The sequence below is a fragment of the Ammospiza nelsoni genome, chromosome 9, assembly GCF_027579445.1.
Source record: "Ammospiza nelsoni isolate bAmmNel1 chromosome 9, bAmmNel1.pri, whole genome shotgun sequence".
Taxonomy (NCBI): Eukaryota; Metazoa; Chordata; class Aves; order Passeriformes; family Passerellidae; genus Ammospiza; species Ammospiza nelsoni.
Genome location: NC_080641.1, coordinates 28,068,261 through 28,092,103, shown reverse-complemented (window position 1 = coordinate 28,092,103; position 23,843 = coordinate 28,068,261). Strand labels below are relative to the sequence as shown.

Here is a 23,843-nt window from a genome sequence, read left to right as displayed (position 1 = left end):
AGGCTCCTTCCTGCCTGCCCATTTCACTGCTTCCTCCTCAACACAGCCTCCCAGATAACATCAGCCCCAGGTGATTATGTCCTTCCCAGGCCAGCAAACCAGATTTTCTGAATGACCTGCCCAGATCACTTCTCATCAGCCTCACGCATCGGTCGGTGCCAGAGCTCTTCCTCTACACAAGTCACCAGGTATTGTCCTGGAGCCAGACAGCTTTTCCCTCCTTGTGTTCACTTAAAGACTGAGAATTTTGGAGCTGGAGCCATTCATTTCACCCACGCTCCAGTGGTTTGTGTCCCCACCCCATGCTCAGGTCACTCAAACTTGCCCTTCCACTGAGCTCTTCCTGTTTGCCTTCCCTTCTCCACTGCCTTTGACTGACACAGTTAAAGATGGCCCTGTCAAGTGCTCTGGGACCAAAAAGGGAACAGACCCCACTCAGCAGGAAAAGCTGTGAGAGCTTATTCCATCCCTGTCAGAGGGATAATGTTTCACCTGGGCTAGATCATCTCCCCGCTGAATCAGCCCAATGCTCTCAAGCCAGGCCTCAGCAGAGAACATCCCAATGCTGGTCCATCCCCAAAAGCTTCCTGGCAGCTGCTGGTGCATTTGTTACTCATGATGGGTGTTTCAAGCTGTTTCATGGGTGTGTTTTCCATCAGGGAGCAGCAGGACCCCAACTTCTGCCTGCCTCATCCTCACCCACCCCAGAGCTGAGCTCTCACCCATGAGGACAGGGGTGACCCCAGGGTTCCTGTCACCCACAGAGCGTGGGGGACCTGCAGCCACCCTGGGTGTCTGTCATTCCTCCCCTCCCTACCAACAGCTCTAAGAGACCACAGTGACCCCAAAACAGGTCTGTTCACAGACTGCTAGCCTTCCCAGCAGCCCCACTTTCACTAAAACAAACCTTTCATCAGGAATGCACCTTCACTGGAGCCACAAGGCAGAGGAGACCAGGCAAATGCCACAGAGCAAGTGACAGCACACCTTAAAACAGAGCCACAGCCTCATGCAGCATCCCAGCCTCTCCTTTTAGTAAAGAGAGACAATCAGCATTCAGGCTGACTTAAAAGATTGAGCAGGATGATGATGACAGCTCCCATTTCAGGGAGAAAGGCAGAGGGAGAGGGGATTTGGTTTCAGACTAAACCCTTGCAGCAGGCTCCCATCAACACACACCCAAGGTTACACGTGGGAGGCAGCTTCCTTAAAAGAATAGGAGAGCTCAGGGCTTTATTTACCTCCAGAAAGGCTTTTGGACTCTGCTGGTGGTGGCTTCAACCCCCAGAACCTCATGGAGTGCTAGAAATGTTCACTTGTTATCCTTTACTCATTTTCTCCATTTAAATTTAAAGTCTGCAGTACAGAGACAGCAAAGGAAGTTTTCTCACTGAATAGCCATGCTTCCTTAAAGCTTTCAATACTAGAGTCAGAGGGAGTTGGGTAGGATTTTTTCCCTTTAAATAAAGCTCCAAGAGATGATACAGAAATCTGAGTCCACTTAAAAAGAGAAAAAAAAAAAAAAAGCAAACCATCTTTCCTACTCCTTGTGGTTACTGGAAAGAAACAAACCAAAAAACAACAACAACAAAAAAGAAACAAAGAAAGAAGAAAAAAAAAAGACGAAAACCAACCCAACCCAAGCTTCAGATGATTTCTAACTGGATTTCATGCTCCATGAGTGCCTGGCAGGCTTTCCAGTCACGAAGGTTTTGGGGCACCAAAGGCCCTCCCCTTAAGTAACTCCTCAGTCATCAAACTCCTCAGCAGCTTGGGAACTTTAGGGCATTTACTGGTGGGGAAAAGGAGCCGGGAGCACGGGAAAGACCTGAGCTCGATAAGGACATCTGCCTAAGGAATCCCGAGGTTTTGGGCCCCAGTGAGCACCCTGTCTCCAGTAATGCTCTATGAGATGGAGCTCCTTGGCACTGGTCAAGACCACACTCACACAGCCCAAAGGACCCAACAGCTTTGCCCCTGAGCACACGGATTCAGTAACAACCAAACCTTCAGCACCAACCAAACCAAAACAAACCGAGAGCTCTCACCTCTGCTCCTCGCCCGGATCCCAGGCTGGGGCTGCAGGAGCAGCTCTCCTCCGCTGTGCGCGATGTCCTGTCAGCAGCTCCACACTAATCCTGGGGACCAGGAGGAGCCCCGCTGGTAAATGCCTGTCCTCACCCGTCTGGGCTGGGCTCGCTGCTGGAACCAATTAGAGCAATTAGCAGCACATCAGCGTTAGTGCTAAGGACTCTCACATGTGGGTGCTTGCCGAAGACCTTGCCCATTTCCCCACTGTCAGCATCTCCGGTGCTGTTTGTGGGGGCTCCCATGTCCCCCTTTCCCCCCGAGCTCGGTTGTTAAGGGACTGGGCAGTTCGGGGAACAGCAGCTTAGATAAGGCAGCAGTTAACGAATTGCTCATAATGGAAGAATAACAACCAGATAATTAAGGGTCTTCATGTGCCTCCTCCAACCTTCATTAGCTGTTGTGGTGACCCTGAGCCTGCTCAGACAGCAGAAACCTACCCACTCTCTCAAAGAGACCCCAAATCTCCCTTCTCCAGAGCAGTCTCTATCACAGTGCCAGTTAATGGAGGCATCATTTTACCCTAATTTTCGAAATTAAGGCTAAGACTTTTAATTATTATTATTATTGATGCTTATGTCACTTGTGCCTTATCCTTCTCATTAACTGATGTTTTTAATTTTTAAAAACGCACGTCATCTGAAACAAAATTATCTACTCTTTTACTCTGCAGGGCAGGTGGGCTTTAGCAGGCTGGATGTGACTGCTGACAGATATCACATCCTTCAAGGACAACTGGACATCCAAGCTAGTTTTGGTTCTCTCTGCCCCCAATTACGATAAATTGTTCTTGAGGCATTTCTCTACCAGCATCAGCAGGTGCTCTAAAAATTGTAAGTTTTCCCAGGGAAAAACCCTTCTCCTCTCAGTCCTTTGGAAAAACAGCAGAATTAACATCCTGACTTAAACACCTGGACTAACTTTGGAGGCAAATTGAAGCGATGCACTGAATTCTCCTAAACCCCAATTAGCCTGCCCTTCTTAAGGGACCTTGTCCTGCTAACTGTGGTGAGCTAGGAGTCAGTTTGGTCAAATTTGAGCAGTTGCTCTTTGCCAAGGCCATTTCACCTTTTGCCAGACATGTACAATGTACTTCTGTCAAATTTGGGAATCCCTTTGTACATTGATCTCCTGGTCTGTAATACAGGCTGCTCAGAAAATGGGAACACATCTGAGCAGAGAGGAACAGATCTGCTGCAAAGGGGCTGCAAACTCCTCAGTGCTGAGCCCTAGGCAGCAGTGGTGCTCTGCTGTCTATTGGGGAGTGCCACAAGACCCAGATGTCACCCCAGATGTCACTGGAACAGCAGAGATGCTGAGCCTGCCTGGGGATGCCTGCTGGTACCAGTCCTGCTCGTGCCCCACGGTCAGAATGACTGGCCATGCCCCAGCACAAAGTGTTGGTAAAACAAAGTCTAACCCTGCTGGCACCTCCATGCTCCTCATTCCTGCCCTGCACCGGCCAAGATGCCAACCCCATTCTGTCTCTTCCCATTCCCCTACCCTGGGGTCCTTCTGGGAAAGCCTGGGCTTGTTATTGCTGAAGGATACTCAGGTAGCATCTGCACAGCCATGCCTGAAGAGTAAACTAGCCCATGCTTTTCCACCAGAGTAATTTGGAAGGAATAATAGGATATATGAGAATCCTAATAGAATAATAATAGAATAATTAATATAATATTAATTATATTATTCTATGGAATAATAGAATATTAATATCAATATCTTTTAATAACTAGAAGATTTTGACAAAAAACATCTATCAACAGACACAGCAATTAAGGTTTTGACTGTGTTGTTACTGTCTTTTATCTCTAAAATTTTCCTGTGGAAGGGAATCAGGTGCTTACTACTCAGCTCTTCCCAGCAGCTTCACTTGTAGCGTCCCCTCTGCCATCCCAGGGTAGAGCTCACTTCTGAGGCACTCTGGGATGGAGAGACACCAGAAATATTTCTCTGCCATAAGTACCAGGTATCAAACTCCTTCACTAGTGGCAAACTCTCACTCAAGATTATCTGAGAAAGTTACCTTTTGGTCCGTGCTGTCACGAATGTAGTTGCACAGAACAGCCAAAATAATTAAGTTGTCCCCATCTAGTTGTTTTCTCATTAGATGGAATTAAATAAAATTGCTAATAATAAAAAAAAAAGAAGAGGCATGGCAATGACTCATGTCAAGTTACCAACATAGCATATCCATCTCAGTGCAACAAGAAACGAATCAACGAATCAAAAATCTATTTCTTTATAAGGATTTTTTCTTTTCTTTTCTTTCTTTTTTTTTTTTTTTTTTTTTTTTTTTTTTTTTGAGTTACACCGTTAAAAAAAGTCAGGCTTTTTAACTAAAAAAAATAGTTCTTTCAATATACTGTGCATCCCAAGAATGCCCCTTCCAAGCTGCATCTCCGCGAGCCTTGCACCCCTCCTTGTGGTGCATCGGAGCAACTGTCGTGTGAGAAAAATCCTCTCTGCTGGGCTCTGGCTCCCAAAAAAGAGCACAGACACATCCATCATCTCTGGCACCAAGCACCACCTTCTCCATGTTGCGAACGTCTCCGAGCTACAGATATAAACAACTTCTGCCTCTTACTAGAAGTCAACTCTAAGCACGCGTTTCAAACATCATTAAACTGGAGGGAGTGGAAATGTGTGACACATTGAAACAGTTACACTTCTCAATCTTAATGTTTGTTTAAAGGTTACTTTTGGATGAAAGCTGGTTAGAGAATAAATAACAGATGCTGAAAGCATCCATTATGTATTTTTGCAATTAGCAGAAAATCTTGGTACTTCTCTTAAAGAACATACATAATTTTGTGGGACGTTTATTGCTGGAAGCAATCTGCTCTTGCTGGCAAGAGCAGCATCCAAGAGCCCAGGGAAGCTTCACAAGGAGTCACACATAGTAAGCCAAAAGCAATGCTTGCTTCAGGAACAGCAATTAAACCCCTGTGCTTGCTGTTGCAAGGAAGTGGTCAAATGCACTTTCTTTCCACAGAAAATTTTAAATTAGAAAGAGCATGGTGAAATCATACCTGCTTCTTTTCCACAAAGATTTTGATTAACCAGCAAAAAAAAAAAAAAAAAAGAGAAGTGGTTCCTGATTTCCTGATTATACTTTCATTTGAAAAATGCACCCAGGATGTTTCATGCTATTGTTGTCTTCTCTGCCCAAAAGATTTCTTCCATGGCCCAGCTACCACCTCCCCTCTTGGGGTATGGAGATACTGCTGTGCCTTGGGAACTCCTGTGCATCCAGCTTGCATGGCCTGGAAGGGAAAATGGAAGTAAGGAAGACACTGCAGTTCCCAGAAAGTATCTCACCCTCATAAAAAATTTGTGTGGTACATGAGGTGGAGCAGCAGCTTTAACTGTGCCAGTCCTCCTTCTCCCTGATGATTTCCATCACATCCAAAAGAAGCTGGAGGGAGTATTCAGACAGAACAGAGGTATTTGAGTTAAATATACACTCAGTATACTTAAGTGACCATAGCTGGGAACTTCAGCTGGTTCTGGTTTAAGAGGACAACAGTAATAATGCCCTGAACAGAAACCTAAAGAGCTGCCCTCTGCTCAGCCAGGAGAGAGGACCACCACATATTACATCCTCCATACACCCTGACACATCCTGAAGACCTCCACCATAGATTAAGCTTTAATCCTAAAACTTAGTCTAATTCTATCCCTGAATCTCTTTTTATACCTCTTGGCACTAAATAGAAGTTGTCCAAGACACCATTTTCACATGTACCATACCCAGCCCATCACACTTTGGTAGTCACACAGCAATCTGTGCCATTTCTCACCACACAGAAACAGCATTGTGCTAAAAAGCCCTCCAGAGTAAAGCAGATAATATCTTTTGGGATGGTGCCTTGTATTTTCCAAGAGTTGTCTCACTGCAGCAGTTATTACAAGAAACTAAACCAAACCCTCCTATTTGCAAATTGGATAGAAAAATCACAACTCAAACTGGCATTTGGTTTAGGACTGAAGGGTTCACACAGGGCTTAAGAAGCATTTTAGACAAAAGCAAGCTTTCTGCCAAACATTTGAGGGGGAAGAGAAAATTTCTGCTTTGCTGTCTGAATGCAGTTATAAGCTAGGATGATGAAAATGCCTGGCACTGCTGCCCACAGTGAAATCCACTGTGCATTTCCCACCTCACATGCAAGGCTCATGCTGCTTTCATCCTGCCCAGTTTAGTTTCTACAGTGTTATCCTGAAGAAAAATTTCTGTCTCCACAACTCCTGGCATTAAAAGTGGCAGGCTCAACAAGAGGAGATGAGGAACTTGTAGGCAGGGAGTGCTTTTACAATAATTTCTATCCAACACAATGACGAAATAGCAGGACTCCACAAGCACTGCTGCCCTGTAAAACAGGTATTTATCTAAAGCTGAAGTCTTAGGAGTGAAGCAGAATTGACTGAGCTTCTCTAAGCGTCTTCTCTCCGCTCTTCAACCATCTCACTTGCCTCCACTGATGCACAACTCGTCACAGCTGGTTTAACACCTAGTGACTGAGGAGGTTTTCTCATGCACTGTGCTGAAGCAAGGCAGACATAGCTGATCTGACTCACACAGGAGAAAAGAGCAGAGGTACTACGCAGAGATTTCCTGCAGCTGGGAAAAACCCCCAAAATAATGTGCTTTATATTGGTTTTGTAACAGCTTATGTACCAAGCTCATGTCAGAAACAGGTTCAGATTACTCCAGAGGAAGGTTTAAAGGTTTTCTTTATTTAGCAAGCAGATAGAGATTGGCAAAAGCACGCCTTTTCCTATCCCAAAGAGCATCTGCAATTCAGAAAGGTAAGGAAAAGGCATTAAAAGGCAGAAAGCAAAGAGGATAGAGCATACCTCAGCTGAGGAGATTAGAAGACTCAATAAAGACACCTATTGTTACCAACAGAAATACTCTACAAATACACAGGCTGAAACCTACCATCTTAAATTAAGCAATCCATGAAAAATGGCAGAGAGATGCAAGATTAAATTCTTCCATGCTCCCCTATCTTCACTGGAAGGCTTATAAAGGTCCGCAGATCACAAGAGTGGGCACATTGCTGCTATGTAAAACCACGTATTAATATTTTTATATTATTGAATGTTTTGTCTCCTTTGTTACCTGATCAGGTAAATCCTCTTCATATTGTCTCGCAGTTTTCATTAAACCTGAGGTGTTTGGACTGTGGCAAGGGCACAGCCCTGGGTCTCCAAGTCCCGCTGCACCACAGCTTGAAGGAATAATCTGCCTGTGCCAAGGAGCCAAGCGTTGCCCCCCAGAGCAGAAGACCAGCAGGGCTGTCACAGATCACAGCCTTCAGAGACATCTGTGCCACAGCAGGGACTGAACTGGTTCTGGAGCTCACACCAGAGGAGGAAAGTAATCCCCTAAGCTGCAACTTTCCTAAATGCTGGCAGCCAGGAACTGCCAGCCGGTAATGACAGCTGGCAGCTCCGCTCTGAGCTGAGTGGTTTTTCCATTTAACTCTCCCCTTCTCCCCAGCTCAGCCGGGGCAGCAGCACACACATGTCCCCACTGTTGTAAGAGACAGGATTTTCCACAAGACCTCACAACTCCCTCATGAGCCACCTCTCCTTATTAAGGAAAAATTGTTCCTAGTGGGGGATATCTTACACTGAGGCAATCCTCAAGTGTGTGTTTATGGTCTTCTCTGCCTGCTCCTGCTCTCAAAGTGGGAATCTTAACTCAAAATCTCTGTCCAAAAGGTGCAAATCCAATGGGCAGCTTTGCCCCTTTCAGCCCATCCCTGAGGAGATGCTACAACTTCAGGGTGAGGTTTCAGCAAAAGTTTAGTCTCAGCAGATTTACCAGCAGAAAGGTACCTGGCACAACTGAAAAATCCCCTGCTCTTCCCCACCCCTTTCAAACCTGCAAATCTTTCCAGTGTAAAGTTTCAATTTGGAAGGGATGTTCTGCCTTAGAAGTCTTTTCCAACCCAAATGATTCTATAATTTTAAGTTCAACAAGTTGTTTAATGGGAAGCTACACATGACAAAACAACCTCTTTTGTAACAGACCCTTACATAAAACAGGTTATTTTAAAATGAGCCTGGCAGCCTCTCAGTTTCTTTTCTAGAGAATATTATGCTGTGCAAATCTCCTTTAAGAACAGCCTGGAGTATAGCACGTACACATGTGGAGCCAGGAGAATGGCAGTCAGGGGATCAGCTGCTGATTGAGCAAGGAATCCTGAGAAATCCAGGCCAGAAATGTCTCCAACAGCAGGTGCACAATAGGTTTGTGTTTCCTACACCACTCCAAGTCACTTTTCTTTCATACATGTGCCAAATGAATGATCACTGCACAACTATATGAACACAGTCATTTGATAAGCATGTATAATCAAGAAAAGGTATCAATGCCACAGGCAAAGGTTTGATCTTCTCCTGTGCCTAAAAGGATCTTCAGGACTTCAGTTTTGATGGTGAAAACTGAACTTTTATACACATACCTGTGCATGTAGCCACGTGAAGTATTTAACTCTAATACATACTTACTTTATATAGATGGATATACTTGAAAAATATCCCTTGTGACAGATAACTGTAAGGCAAGCACTCATTAAGCCACAGAACAAAGTTTATTGGATCTCCTCAAATTCTTTATACAGTTTTGCTGCTAAATGGACAAACACATTCACATATTGCCTTTAATTTTTATTTCAATCGTAAGTCCATCTTGAAAGAAGTGGTAACACATTTAATGGCATCTTCAATAAATAAAATGACAAAAAAATCTAGTCCTTGCACAGACAGATTACAATCCACTCCAAATTCAACACTGCCAAAACATTGTTGGGAGTTTTTCTAAAACTTGCTTCAGAGGTTGGGGTCTTTTTGTTTCAGCACTTAAATACACAGAAAAGTGTATGATGAGAGAAAATTCTGAACAGAACTTGTAAAAAGCAGTAACTTAGAAGCAAGAGTTAATGAAATCTCTCTAATTGGATTAAAGAACCCAGTTGGAAGTATTTGAAAAACCCTGATTCTAACCTTCATATTAAAACATGCAGTTTTGCTGGATCTTATCCATGTCAGTATACTTATACAGGAAGAGTTAAATTCCAGGTTTTCTTCTTTTACTTTTTTTAATGAGAAATTCATAAAGTGAGAGCATTGGCCTCCCACACTAACAGGTTTTCTTCTTTTATTTTTTTAAACAAGAAATTCATAAAGTGGGAGCATTGGCCCCCCACACTCACAAAAGCAGTCATGGTCCATATATTCAGCAGTAGTAAACAGCTATTTGTGGCCATTGCATTGCCTGAACTCCTACCAGACTGGAAAAGCTACTGCAGTTTACCCTTGGTTCTGCACCCATCTCTTGCCCAGTCCAGGAGCCTCAACAACCTCAGCGAGGTGAGAATTCCTGAAAATACAAATCTGACTGCAAGATGAGGACCAATACATCTGATTCTAATTAAAAATTAAGCTTAATTTAAACCTTCTCCTAAATAGAGAAAGTAATGGCTAAAGAAAAGCTGAGCATCGAGATTTCCAAATTGCAATTCTGTGTAATTAGCACGTCACAAAGCAATTAGAGTGTCAGTTAATGTAGGAACAACCACTCTAGCACTAAAATTAGTTAACACTCTCATCTTCATGCCATCAGTGGAAGCTTAGGGCACAAAAGGAATGCATGGTTGGGCCCCTCCAGACCTACGCATACTATATATGGGACAGGAAAGCTTAAACAAAAGACAAAATTGCACCACATCTGTGCAAACGCTTCAACCGGGTTGTTTCAACCAGTTCCCTGCTCACCCCAGCTCCTCCTGCTGACTGCACTTGGATTATTCAAGAGAACATGGGGAAGCAGGACTCTGTTTCAGGGAATTAAACTTTTTTTCGGCAATTATCTTCCCCTCAGCTGACCACATTGTAACAAAAGTGCAATAACTTACAAACTTCTCAAACAAACAGCTATTAAAATTACACATTTTTAGGGAAACATATTCACTAGTTTAACCATAAAAATATTTCCCCAGGTAACAAACCTTAAAGCATTTGGTAACACAGTATTTCAATAATAATAAAGAAGAACCCTTCCACTTGTTACAAAAGACAGAACTGTCAGATTTTGCCTACTGTATACTTTTTAAGAACTTTGCCATCTTGTGAAGACTATGCTGTAGTTAAGAACATAACTATCATTTAAGATAAATGAGTATTGAAATGTTAAGCTGACTTTCTTAACCTTTTGCAAATTAAAACAAGGAAAAATCCAGGGTCATGTCATCCAAAAACCTGCAAGACAGTTTACATCCAGAGTCATAAGGAAGCACCACTTTTCATAAAGTACTTTGTATGTCTGTTCCTGAAAAGCATATTTCATAGTTTTTTGACAATTGTTAAAACAGATTCTCACACTAACTGTAGCTTGACTTAGAGAATTCAGGTCTGGGGATATAAGGGAATTTGGGGCAAAATTATACTTAAAAAAAACCTGCTAAATTTGGTCCAAGAATCCAAAAAACCCAAGGTTTATGGGTCCTTCATTGATTAATGCTGCTGTTCAGTTGATCTTTAAAAAGAAAGTAGGTGTACTTTCTTTTTATATAAGGAAAGCAATAAGGAAGAAGAAGGACTGCCCACGACAGGCACAGAACTGTGACAGAATAAACAGTTTGTTCAGAAAGATGTATTAACTGTGTTTCTGCCATGTGAGTAACTGAACTTGCACTAATGGAGAACCCTGAAACTTGTATACTATAGCCACAAGAAATGATTTCCTATTTAAAAAACAGATCCATTTCTAATCAACTGTTTTACCAATCATCATTAGATATGTGAAAAAAAATAAAAAATCTTTTAAAATAATTACAAAGAGTGGACTGCAGTAGCAGCTATTCAAGCAAGATTCAAGCACAAGTTGAAATGGAGTTTCAAGCTGGGAATTAGCCTTCTTTGTCGAAAATTTGTACAACATTTTCAAAAACCTAAAAAGATAAAGAAGAATTTTATGAAGCATTCATCTAACAGTTACTCCAAGTTAAACCAACTTAAACAGTATTTGACAGTACTTTAAAAAATATATAGGGTTTTTTTAGAACATTCATTAGTAATTCTTTAACAGTGAGACTAGCATCAATTTTGGGAAGCAGACAGAAGAGCAACACTACTTGAGAAGAGCAAAAGCTCATGAAAATGTAAAAGGCAAGACCCTGTTAAACACAGAAACACTGGAAATGTGTTAGGCCAGTTCACACTCAAGCAGAACAGATCAATTTCCTCAAGTTATTCACATCTTACTTGGTCCTTCAAGAGTCAAATCAAGAGCTCCTGAGTAATAACATCAGTGCTTAATGAGCAGGCTAATCACACACACACACACGTCAGAAGAATGCCAGAAATATGCACCCTGCCACCCTGTCATCCCCATATTTTGGCATATATATACTTACTTCATCAACAGATTTAGAGGCATCCACTTTTCTGACTTTTCCCATTCTCTCATACAAATCTATGATAGGCTTGGTAGACTGCAGATATGTATGAATTCTAAGAGAAAGCACAGGGAGAATAAAACCACATTACAAAGAAAAGTATCAAGAGAAGGGACCAGAAAAGCTTTTAGGACTGTACCTCTTCTCCAGGCTCTCCCGGTTATCGTCGCTCCTACCGCTGCTCTTGCCTCTCTCGAGACAGCGGCCGATACAGATCTACAAAAAAACACCAGAAGCATGACTGCAGCCAGGAACACCAGCTGCCATCCTGAGAGCAGGAACTAACAAATATCCTGCAAATCTAAACTGGCCTGGCACACAAAATACAGCCCAGAACTGGTGGATGTAACCAGAAGTCACATAGGAAGTGTCTTCTAGAGGAGGATGATCCACAATGCAGTTTATGAAAATGGGATTGGGGTCAGAGGAAGTAAAAGCAGCATCAAGTTCTGTGATTTGACTGAATCCTCAGCCTGAGACATAAAAAAAGAAAATTAACTGATTTGCAAGGATGTGTTCAAGCTTTCTGAAAAGCAGCATGTCAAATGGGACTATTAATATATGTCTGCACTAAAGGAAAGTCACTATATGTTCTCTCAAGAATTTTGTAAGGCAAACTGACAATAATAAGTTACTGTCAGTTAAAATGTTCTTACCTGACACTGCTATAATGAAGACTTCAAAATCTAAGTAAAAAATAAAGAACTAACCATAGCTAGAAATGTCCCAATGAATTAAGCTTTTTAAACCTTTAGCTAAATAAGCAAAGCTGACACATGTGCACTCCATGAGTACTTTTATCCTACTCATGCAAGAGGACAACGGTTAAAAATTATCTTCCCTCCACAGTACAATCACAGTAAAGATCATTTAGGCATTGTGTATTTTTAGATCTAGTAAAAAATTAGAATCACAAAATTAATGCCCCAGCAAGTGAAAAAATTAATTTAGTCTTATTTAATGTTTTAACAGAAAAATCGTAATCCCTCATGTGTTCTTTAAGATTACAAAATGATTGCAAATAAGTTAAAAAAAAAAAACAAAAACCAAAAAACCCCAAAATCTCAGGAAGCTGGGCAAAGGGGTAACAGGAAAAAAGTCAGCTTAAGGTGCTGGGATACTCATATCAGTTTTTATGTTCAAGGGCACTGACAAATTAAGAAGACAGCACTTCACGGCACTTGTTAAATGAATGCAATGCATCACTGTCAAAATGCCCTTGTAATTTAATGACTTGCTGAATAAAATGTTGATTACTGACTATCCCATAGCACAGCTCATAACTATGAAAATAAAGATTGCTGCTGCATTTCAGAATTAAAGCAGACATTGCACCAAGGTAATTTTGGACTAAACAACAAATTACTAAGAGTATATAGAGTAATATTTTCTGAAAAGTAACCAAATAATTTTATAAAATGTATTTAAAGTTTTGATAAATTTTCTTTAAGAATGGAATTGCCTGGAGTACTTCCCCAATATAATTTATTCCCATATGATTATACCAATTGTCTTTAGCTGTCTATTTCAATAAACAGGCAGCTTTTCATCAGCTAAAACAAGTTGCCAAAAAATCCTTCAAACACCCAGGCCAAGTTTTCCTTTTACTCTTACATTAGTCCATTCTCCCTGTCAGAGTTTAATTGTTCTTCTTGAATGATTCCCACAATATTGCAAGAAAGGAAGTTCCAGAATTACACACTTCATTACCTCATTGTCACAATCAAAAAAGAGAACAAAGGAGACATCCGCTTTTCCATCCATAGTCTTATTCCAGCCTTGAAGATTATCTTCATTCCTGGGAAATCCATCAATCAAAAACTTGTTCTTCTGAGAATTGGCAGCCATTGTTTGATCCATGGCCTGATAAAAGATAATTCAATTCACAATCTCCTGCACATATGCTGATTTATCTACTTATTAATTTACCCCCAAGATGTTGACATGGTAAGTTGAGAAGCATTCATTTTAGGATTATTGCAGATTTACAAAATGTGCTTTTTGTTTCACTTTCAATGCATACTGGTTAATTCACTGATGCACCAACACAACTATTGTTCAAATTGAATCAAATCTTTCACAAAGCTCAAAAATCTCATAACAAACAAATCTCGTAATAAATCCCAGCTTTAAAGCTTATTTTTTACAAGATACTGGGAAGTGTCTTTACACAATAAGACATCAGAATATCCCTGATCTAAAGTTAATTTGAAGGGAAAAGCTCCAGATAAATTTAGTGCCATGAACAGCAGCCTTTTTTTGACTTAAAGTAGATACTCCCATTGTTTTCATGGGAGAAACATCCAATAGAGGCTGGAGCTTCTCCTTTCACAAGAACATCAGTAGGTGTTCTTCTCTTTCACCTGACTATCTATTTTGACAAAACTTACAAATCTTAGTGTCGTTAAGGCCTCTGACCTCCAATCAAATATGACTGAATGGACCAAGAGGTGCAAAAGCTAGTGCAGGGAAATAAGAAATACAGGTTCACTGCTTTTCCTAGAGCTACTAACAAATAAAGGAAAAATAAAAATAACCCATTTTCACACATCCCCAGAGAGGTCATCAGCTCTCCAGCAGTCAGAAAGAAACACAAGTGATTGCTGAGAGAAGCAGCTCCGTGTCTGCCCATTCATACTGCTCACACTGGAGGAAAAGCAGTTCTGCCAGAACACAGCCACTGCTTTGTTGCTTACTCTGCAGGAGTGACCCTGCAAGGAAATAGCCTTTTCCTTACCCTCTTCAGCAAGCTGATTGTTATTTCAACTGGCACAATCTCCCCCTCTTTAATGTAGTTCTCAATGAGTTCTCCATACTGGGAGCCCGGCCTTTTCCGCTCGTCCCGGAGCAGGTCACCGGCAGAAAGGTGAGTGTAGCCGTATTTCTGCAACAGCAAAGCAAACACAGGCTCCCTTCAGACAGAGCATTTGTGCAAACCCAACACCAGCCAGCAGTGCCAGCCCTGTTTATCCTTGCTTTGCAGCAGAAAAACCCAGAGAACAGCATCTTGCTAGTGACAGATCTGTTCCATCTTCAGTGTGCAATCTGACAGTAGAGCACACTCTGCACACAACACACACAGTAACAATCAGAGTCATTAAGGATGGAAAAGACCTCCAAGATCATCAAGTCCAGCCTTTGACCAAACACCACAGTGACAACCACACCAAAGCTTTAAGTTCTACATGCAGTAATTTTTTGACTGTTTCCATGAATGGTGACTCCACCACCTCCCTGTTCCAGTGTCTGACAACCATATCAGTGAGGAAATTCTTCCAGATGTCCAACCTGAACCTCCCCTGCTGCACCTTGAGGCCATTTCCTCTTGTCCTGTTGCTGGCTGCCTGGGAGAAGAGGCTGACTCTTAATACAAATTCCTTTCAGGGAGTTATGAATGACAGGGTTTCCCCCAAGCCTCCTTTTCTGCAGGCTAAAACCCCCAGCTCCCTCAGCTGCTGCTCATAGGACTCACTCTCCAACCCTTCACCAGCTCCATTACCCTTCTCTGGACACACTCCAGCACCCCAATGTCTTTTTGAGGTGAGGGCCCCAGAACTGGACATCCTTGGGTAAAATGCTCAACAGGGCTTTGGTCAGGTATTTCTGTATACCATTTTCAAGAGCAATTTTGTTGTGTTTAGAAACAAGACAAGACAAGAATTTTGTTTAATTACCTACTGAAAGAAAACACATAGGGTGACTTCAGGTCTTTTGGAGCTGGAGGAATGTCCCAAGTACAGGCTAAATCAGAAATCCCTATGTTCATGTTGTGGTTCTAGCATCAGCTTCCTCCCCTACCGTGGTGAAATTACCTATAACACAGCAGCTGCACAAACAGTCCCCCTGCCCCTGCGACCTCCTTCCCTGGGATGACCACGGAGAGCAGCCCTTGGGGAAAAGCAGTGACTTCTCCTGAGGATGACGTGGTAGATGAAAGTCAGTAGCTACACTGGTTCCACCCTCTGCCACACCACACAGAGTAAACAGAGAGGTCAGATTCAGATCCATCAATATGATAGCAGTGTGCAGGAAAACAGCACACACCATTGCTCCTTCACCTTAAACTACAGCTGAAATTGTCACTTATGAAAAATACTGATGGAAGTATTTATTAGACATGAATTTCTCAGGCATTTATCATTGTAAATAGATACCTAGTACAAGCAAACAAATACATTCCTACCAAAGACAAATGCATGGTTATAAATAATCATTTTCTCAGCTCGTTTAACACTGCAAGAAAACTAACAAAGTGCACTATGCTCCTTGACCAAATATAAGTCCATCAAAACAGGCAATAAATACATCTCCTTGGTATTACCTAAGCTAGTTCTACATCCAAAACAGCACACACATACATTCTCATCTGGAAGTTTTTACACAAAACAAAAGCAGCAGCAAAAAACTTCAGGGTTATCAGTTTGGCTGCAGCAACATCCAAAGCAAATTTCAAACAAGGTGTCTGAGAGGCATAATAATGTGACTACACACTTGGAGAGGCTGTGAACTTTGGATTTAAAAACTTGGCTACTGAACTAAGTACAACAGAAATATTACACAACCCACTAAGTGACTTTAAAACATTTCAGTTGCTTTCCAATTTCACCCACAAAAGCATGGAAAGTTAGTTCTGCCATAGTCATAATTTAAGAAGGGATATAATTACTTAAATCTCCAAAACTGTACACAGTTGGCAAAAAACAGAAGCAAGATTTTGCTGTAAGTAAGTGTGAAGGAAAAGCTTCACAGACATCCTCTGTAAGCTCACTGTACTCTTGCTTTAATGTACATTGCATTTGGATATGCCTAACTAATTGCAAATCTAAATATTTATAACCTACAGAAGCCATAAACCAGAATAAATTGTTCCTTATAAGCAAGAAACATTACTCTGCTGAATGCTAAATTAACATGCAGTTCTTCTTGCTAAAGTTATAGAATGATGATTTTTTTAACATCAGGTTTCTACAAAGAAGAAAACAGGAGGAAAATATAATCCCTTAGGTTTTAGAGGATTACCAAACCATTTAATTTTCCTTGGCATTTTCCTTTTCATGCATGAAAACAAAATTGAGTCAGAATTTTTTCTGAATTCTCCATCTTTTGCAAGAGCAAACTAAAATAGTTTTTAACAGCTGAACTGGAAAGCAAAGACAGAAGTGTTTAAAAGTGCTTTTGTACAAATAGACTTGTTTGCGATAATAATAAATTATATTCAAGACTAACCCTCAGAATGGCTTAACCAGGCTGTAAGAAAAACAAACCTCTCCTTCAGGGGCAAAACATCTATTTGTGAACTGTGCTGAGCCAAGAGCCAAAGAAAACACATGGGTTTAAACAATGCAAACAAGGGGGGAGAATGGCTTGGCTGCTGCTGCAGAGATGTGGAGCTCCTGCTACCCTTGCCAGCTTTAATCAAGATGTTCAGGGCACAAAGTTTTCTTTCATTTTAAGTCATAGAAACCCTCAGCAAGCATCCTGAGCTGCAGCAAATCATTGCAGTGCCAAGGGCTTGCAGAAGAGACTGTGATGTAACAGCACAAAACATGGGTCAAACACTCAGGTCTGGACAAGCTCTGCCTTGTGGCAGCAGGACTTCCAGCAGTGCCAAGCACATCCCGATGCAATCCCCAGAATGTGACTTATTGCCACTCCTGCACTCTCTTCTGCAATCAAACAGGGGGCAGGACTGTGGCTGCCAAATAATGAAAAAGCAGTTTCCCAAGCTCCTACTAGGCACATAATGTCAGACTGAAAGGATGACTTAGAAAAAAAAAAAAAAGAGGTCATAAAACAATTTCCAAATACTAGGATGCCAAGCACTTAAAATCTGGAGAGATTTTGGTATTACACAGAAGAAAAAGGAAAATACAGAATTAACTATTCTAAAATGTATTTTAGAGATAATGCTTTCTGCTATGCTGTCAGACTGGTCTGATCTAGAAAGAGAAAAAAAGATTAAATTGGTAAGTTACTATTACACAAGTTCTCATTACTACACAAGAAGTGCATGCTCTTGGTGCTGCGATGATTTGCTCCAATTCAGGACACTTGGTGCGGGTTTCTCTCATCTAAAATAAAAGAAAATTTTGTGCCCTAAATACCTTGACTAAAACTGGCAAGAGTAGCGTGAGCATCACGTCTATTTATTACACAAGTTCTCATTGCTTTCAAAATTAATTTTTTGAAGTATGGGTCTCCAAATATTACTTACAAAAATCAACTGTGAATGAAAAAGTGCCGCCTTCAACACCACTCAAGACATTCTCACATTTTGCTTTAAAAAAATAAAACATAAAAATAATTTTTAAAAATTCCAGTGAAATGGAAAGGTGAGCTAAGGTTTCAATCAATCCCATCAGAGCAGCAGTGGATAGAGCAGAGCAGATCAGAATAGCACTTGCTGTTTGCCTCTGCCTGGTCAGTCACAGCAGGACAAACTGGGTCACACAAGCTGTGAGCTCCACATCTCCAAATTCCAGCCCGAGATTGCAGCCTCTCCGGGCTGCCCTTCCCTGCCCTGTCCTCCAGCCCTTCCAGCTTCCTTCTGCCAGCCGGGATTTGCAACTTTCACTCTGCAGACAGAACAGGCTTTGTTTTCAGGAAGTACAATAAACAGATGCATAGAAATGGAAAGGCATGAGTCACATCGGGCTGGAAGCAGGCGGAGCGTGCCCAGCAGTGTCGGGCAGTCAGGAAGGATCAGGGGCGAGCAGCAGCTGACGCTGGGACTCCTTCACAGCCCCTTCCGAGGGACACGGGCTTTATTTCTGATTCAGCCCTGGCGGTCCTGCAACAAATCTCCCCACTAAACACACAGCTTGAGACTTCCTTAAGAGAGCAGAAGCCAAGGAGCAAGAGAAACACAAATTACTGCTTTGACCTTGACTCCTATCTTGGCTTATCATTGTTAGTTTGAAAATGAAAGTCACAGGGCTTAAGATTTAAACAAATAAAATACAAACTTTTATTGCCCTGGTTCTGACCTGTCATATCTTGGGCAACCTTAATAAACAACCAAAATCTCTTACATACACCATTTGAGAACTAGTAAAAATAAAAACAGAACTGTGCAAAGCCTGCAGCCTTCAGGGTTTTTTTAGCCTAGAAAGCTTTTGTCTGTCCTACTAGCACATGAAATGAAATCTTTGGGGTACAGGTTATAATGCAGTAATAGACTTTCTGTCTGCTTATTCCAATTTAAAAAATTGAAGAAATTTTCTTACTTTGAAGTATGTTATTGTCTCTGGGAAACAAAACCAAACAAAACCCCAGATTAACAAACCAAAACATAATAGAGATCCCACAGTGCCTCCAAGGAAGAGGGGGCAAACAGAGCACCCCAGGTGCTTCAGGAGCACTGACTCAATACAAGGCACCCAGTATGTTCAGGAAAGTCCAAAGTTTAATGCCTAGTGTTCTGCAAAATGGAAATGTTCAGGGATAATTCTTCATAGGGTAGATTTAAACACTCACCATGTTTTTTTAAAAAAGCTCCAAAGTTCAGAAATATAAATTTATATTCTAAAAATCAACTATGAGAACTTAAGGCTAAGTAAAATACCAATACATGACATTCATTAAAGAGATTTCAGAAGCTGAGTTTAAAGCAAACAATTTAAACCCTGTTTTTACTTCAAAGAAGTTAACACTGTATCTCAGCAGACTTCTAGAAGACAATTAACACATGACAGCAAAACCTAAATCCTCTGCTACTTTCAGAAGAGCATTTCGGATACAATGAATACTTCTTTGCATTGTTTCCTTCTCCCTAGGAAATCTCCTTATCATATATCCCAAAGCAACTTAACAGCTTTTTCCATTTGGATATCAACTTACGCTCTTATAAAACCGAGAAGGCTCAGCATCCCACTTTGTGGAATTAATTTTAGATTTAACCACAAACATACAGGATAGGGCTGTGGTGGAGGTGAATTATATTTTAGGTACACAGAGAGCAATGCCTTGCGTAGCCCAAATCTCTACAGATCACCTTGCCAAAACAAACAGACAAAAAAGTACAACTCAAATATTGCTTGGAATAAAGAAAAATGATTTCGTTATTATTCTTCCCACAACCAAAGAGCTTTACCTCCCAAGCAGAGGTTGTAAGGATTTAAAATTTAAGCACAAGAAAGCATATTTTGTGCAGATTTGCTGAAAGCATTTTTTTTTCCTTGACTTTACCGTAGTGATTTTATACGCAAAGTTCAGAAGTCAGCAATAAAGCACATTCCATTATCTCACAGAATAGTCACAGAAGAGACACCGTGGAAAGCATGAAGGTTACTGCAAGAACCTGCATTCAAATGACATCACTCAACTAGAGCTCAAATATTCTGCCTCACGTGACAGCTACGCAACAGTCCCAGATGATGGCAAGCTCCACCTAACAAAGCTGTGGGAGGTTTCAGGAGTTAATCTGCAGGGCTGCAAGGGAGAGGATAAGAACTTAAGAGGGAATTCTGCTTCATCCCTCCCTAAATAGGAGGAACTGCTCCAGAACAGCAGCAGTTCTGCTGATTTGCATTTCCCTGACAATTCTGTGTCTGTGAAACAGGAGTCGAGTCTTCCCTCTGTATCGGAGAAAACCAGTCTGGTTCAGCTGTCTCATCCAACCTTATCTGTGGAGATAAAGAATCCTAATCACTCACCCACTGTTCCCTTTCTTACACTGTGTCAATACCCATTTCCACTTGTTACTAGGTCTTCCCTCAAATCATTTATCCATTTGTGTCCAAATTTGGCATGCACACATGCCTTCTCCACATTTAGGGATTCCAGCACACACATATTGAGCAGTTATGATTTACATTAGTATTTAACAAATACATATTTCACCTACAACATGGGATACCCATCTCCCTTTTTTGGGAATGTAAAGCACAGTCTGCAAAAAAATGACAAAATTCCTTTGAGAAATTGTTCCCAGGTACTAAGTACATAATATCCCCTTTACTGTACAAAACACAAACACCCTTGGTTTTTAATAAAAATAGTTTGATGCTCAATTCATACAAGAGCTCACTTCAGCCAAATGAGACTTCTTCCACATGTGATGTGCTCTGTCCCAAATCTCCAGTATGAATAGCAACCAAGACATATTTATAGCTCATACTGACTTTTTGTTCAGCACAACCTTCAAGCTCTACAGTAAGATACTGGGTCAGATTCATTCCAAATGTAAACTAATATTATTCCATCCATTTACAACAAGGATGAATGAGGTTTATTATTACTCAGCTACAGCCCCCTTTTCTCTGAGGCAAACTGCCAACAGGGCTTCAAACACAAATAAAAACACACTTTCAACCTAAAGGCAGCACTGACTGCACACAGGCTGCTCACTTGCCTGCAGCAGAGCTCTCTGGGGGCTGCCAGGGGCCATGGTGAGGATCTGTGCTTAGAAAAGCTCCTGCTCTCCAGTACCTCTCCTGTGTTTCACCCACACTTCCCTGCTCATGTGCCCTTTTCTAAAGTTTTCCAGCACACCCGCACCAGTTCAACTGTTCTTTAAACTACCTCAGACCCTCTCTGCCTCCCAGTTTAGCCAGTGACTCTCCTGGAGGTGTCTGAGCCAGCAGGAAGGTTGTTGTTTGTATTCAACAGGTCTGAGTGCTCTCTACTGTCAGCTCACTGACTTCAATAAACTTCTTTCCATGTAGTGAACAGGATTAGCAGAATTAAAGCAAATTTGCATTTCGAATTTGGATTTCCCTTTCCACGCTTAGAGAAGAAAATAAATACTGCATAAGCAAGGTTTTTCTTTTTTTTTCCTTTCTAGCTGGAAATACTATTTGAATAGCAATGGCTCATTTGAACTCCTCCTAATAAAATGGTCTTTATCCAATTATATCAGCCTATCCAGCCATAGGCATTTATCCTCCTAAACACAGGGCCAGCAGCCACACAAGGTACTTCAGCCCCGAGGCCACACTAATGGTTTGCTGAAAGCCATTAATGACAGCCTACAAGGTTCCCCTATAGTTTAAGCTCATTTATTTTCTACGTGCCAGGGGCTGAATTTGACCTTACCAAAAAGGCTTTATGAGCACTGTGAACCTTCCATGCCACAATTTAATTTAATGAATATGCTGCTTTGAACGCAAGTCTGTAATTTGAGGTTTAAATCCTTCAGAACTAAAGTCATAACGGCATTTTTTAGTCTGGACCAAATTCACTTAACTTAGTTATACAAGTCTGAAGTCTGGGATGTAGCAGCAGCATGGATAAACTGTAACAGCACTCCCAGAACAGAGGACACACACAACGTGGCTGTTCCAGGAGTTTTGGGGTTCTTTCCCACCAACAAATTCAGGAACATGGCCATCACCACAGTTCTTAGCCATATCTTTCAATGAGGGTATGCATAAGCTTTGATCCTATATGGCTTTTAATAAGAAAAGTATATGCAACTGCTCAGTAAAAAAAAAAAGGGGAAAAAAAGATAAAAGAGCTGTTTCAAATCCAACATACACACATGTTTGGAAGCATTCATCCCTAACTACTTCCGTAATTATCCACCTGGACACACTGTAATTATCCCTGCGGTTTTTGGTGTTTAAAAGGACAGTACTATAGCATGTATCATCCACCATTCTTTCTTACATATTTGTTGTCTCAAAAGGCTGGAAAAAATGTATTTGGAAAACTGAAAATTTGCAAGTTTAGTCAAATTATACTGTCAGTCTTAGGCTCTTTAAAAAGAAGGAACAAGATGAACAATCTATGGGATCAGGATTTCCTTTGACCTCTATCACATTGTGTCACAGAAAAAAAAAAATTGTTCTATTTTTAACGTATTACTTCCACAACTTACTGAGATGGCGCTGGGTAAAAAAGCCAACACCCTGCAATGCCTGCTGTACCAGCTGTAACATTTATGGGACAGGCCTCAGGGGGACGCGGACCTTGATCCATTTGAAGCACACGTATCCCAATGGCTGTCAGACACCTCACCCACCTCCTCTGCCAGGCCCCAGCTCCGACGTGGCCGTGCAGACGTGTACGGAGCCACCCACTCGGGCTGGGCTGCGGGACCGGCCCGGCAGGGCAGCGCCGCCCGGGCACCGCGAATCCTGCCGGGCCGCCGTGCTGCCCCCGGCCCCGGTACAGCGGCAACCCGCGCTCCCGGCACAACCGGAGCGGGCTCCGGACCACCGAGGGTGGATGCAAAACCCCAACGGTGTCCCCGGGGTGGACGTAAAACCCCAGAGGTGTCCCCGGGGTGGATGTAAAACCCCAGCGGTGTCCCCAGAGTGGATGTAAAACCCCAGCGGTGTCCCCAGGGTGGATGCCGGCACAGGAACCACTAGCAGTGTGTGGCCCCGCGGGGCTGAGGGAAAAAGCAGGAGAAGGGAAAGGGCCAGGCGGCCTGACAGGGGTGGAAGGGGAACCGAGGGGCTAGACTGAGGGCTGCCCCATCACTTCACCCACTAAAGGGGAGATGTGAGTCAGTTATTTGTATTTATCGCCTAGAAGGAGCAAAGAATAGATGGAGACTCGACAAGAGACCAGATCGAAAGGCAGACAGTGGTCCTGCCACCCCCGTCTGTGTAACACGACCCACAGACGACCGCCCCAAATAGGGTCCCGGGGCCCACAGGGGGATCCTACAACTCCCAGGGCCCCCGCGGCCGGGGAGCCGCACCCCCTGCCCCTCACCTCCACGATACGAGCGCACTGCGTCCCCTTGCCCGCCCCGGGCCCGCCGAGGACGAAGACGACGACGGGTTTCATGAGGAGAAGGAGGCGGCGGCGTTGCAGCAGCAGGACAGCGGCGGCGGGGCGGCGGCCGTGGGGCGGCCGATAGGGAGGGAGGTCGGGCGGGCAGCGGCGAGGCCGAGGCCGGGACTGTGACCGGGGCTGTGACTGAGGCACCGCTGCCGCCGCGCTGTCCCCGCGGAGGGAAAGTGCTTCCGGGTCCGGGCGGGGCGGGGCGAGCACGTGGGCGCGGGGCTGGCGGCGGCGGCTCTGAGGGGACTCACGGTTTCAGGCCCTGACTGGGGAAGGCGGAGGCCGGCGCGGCGCTCCAGCGGGACCGGGAGTGTCGGTTCATTGTTGGCCCCGCCACAGCCCTTTCCGGCATGGCACGGCCCGGCCCGGCAGCAGCGGCGGCTCCCCCGCTGCCATGGCAACGCCGCCGCACCGCCGCACTGCGCCTGCGCACTCCCCGCCCCCTGGCATTTTTAAACCCCCTGCGCGCGCGCTGGCGGTTGGTTTCCCCGGGGCGCGCCCTGATTGGCCGAGCCAGCCGTTCCCCACCGCGAGCCGATTGGGCTG

At 42.9% G+C, this 23,843-nt stretch overlaps 1 protein-coding gene across 1 annotated transcript; it reads right to left on the bottom strand.

Annotated features, from left to right (window-relative positions):
- Positions 1 to 8,677: 8,677 nt before the first annotated feature.
- CMPK1 (cytidine/uridine monophosphate kinase 1) lies at positions 8,678 to 23,455 on the bottom strand. Its single transcript, XM_059478137.1, has 6 exons — positions 23,226 to 23,455; positions 14,299 to 14,445; positions 13,272 to 13,424; positions 11,701 to 11,777; positions 11,520 to 11,616; positions 8,678 to 11,054 (listed from the first exon to the last, which is right to left on the bottom strand). The coding sequence occupies exons 1-6, from the start codon at positions 23,298 to 23,300 to the stop codon at positions 11,013 to 11,015; spliced, it is 591 nt and encodes a 196-aa protein (XP_059334120.1). The 5' UTR covers positions 23,301 to 23,455; the 3' UTR covers positions 8,678 to 11,012.
- Between the last annotated feature and the right edge of the window lie 388 nt (positions 23,456 to 23,843).

Coding starts and splice junctions, on each gene's coding strand:
- CMPK1 (XM_059478137.1), bottom strand. CDS start 23,300: ATGAAACCCGTCGTCGTCTTCGTCCTCGGCGGGCCCGGGGCGGGCAAG. Junction 13,425..14,298: donor CAATCAGCTTGCTGAAGAGG/GTAAGGAAAAGG, acceptor ATCTTTTATCAG/GCCATGGATCAAACAATGGC. Junction 11,617..11,700: donor CGGGAGAGCCTGGAGAAGAG/GTACAGTCCTAA, acceptor GCTTTCTCTTAG/AATTCATACATATCTGCAGT.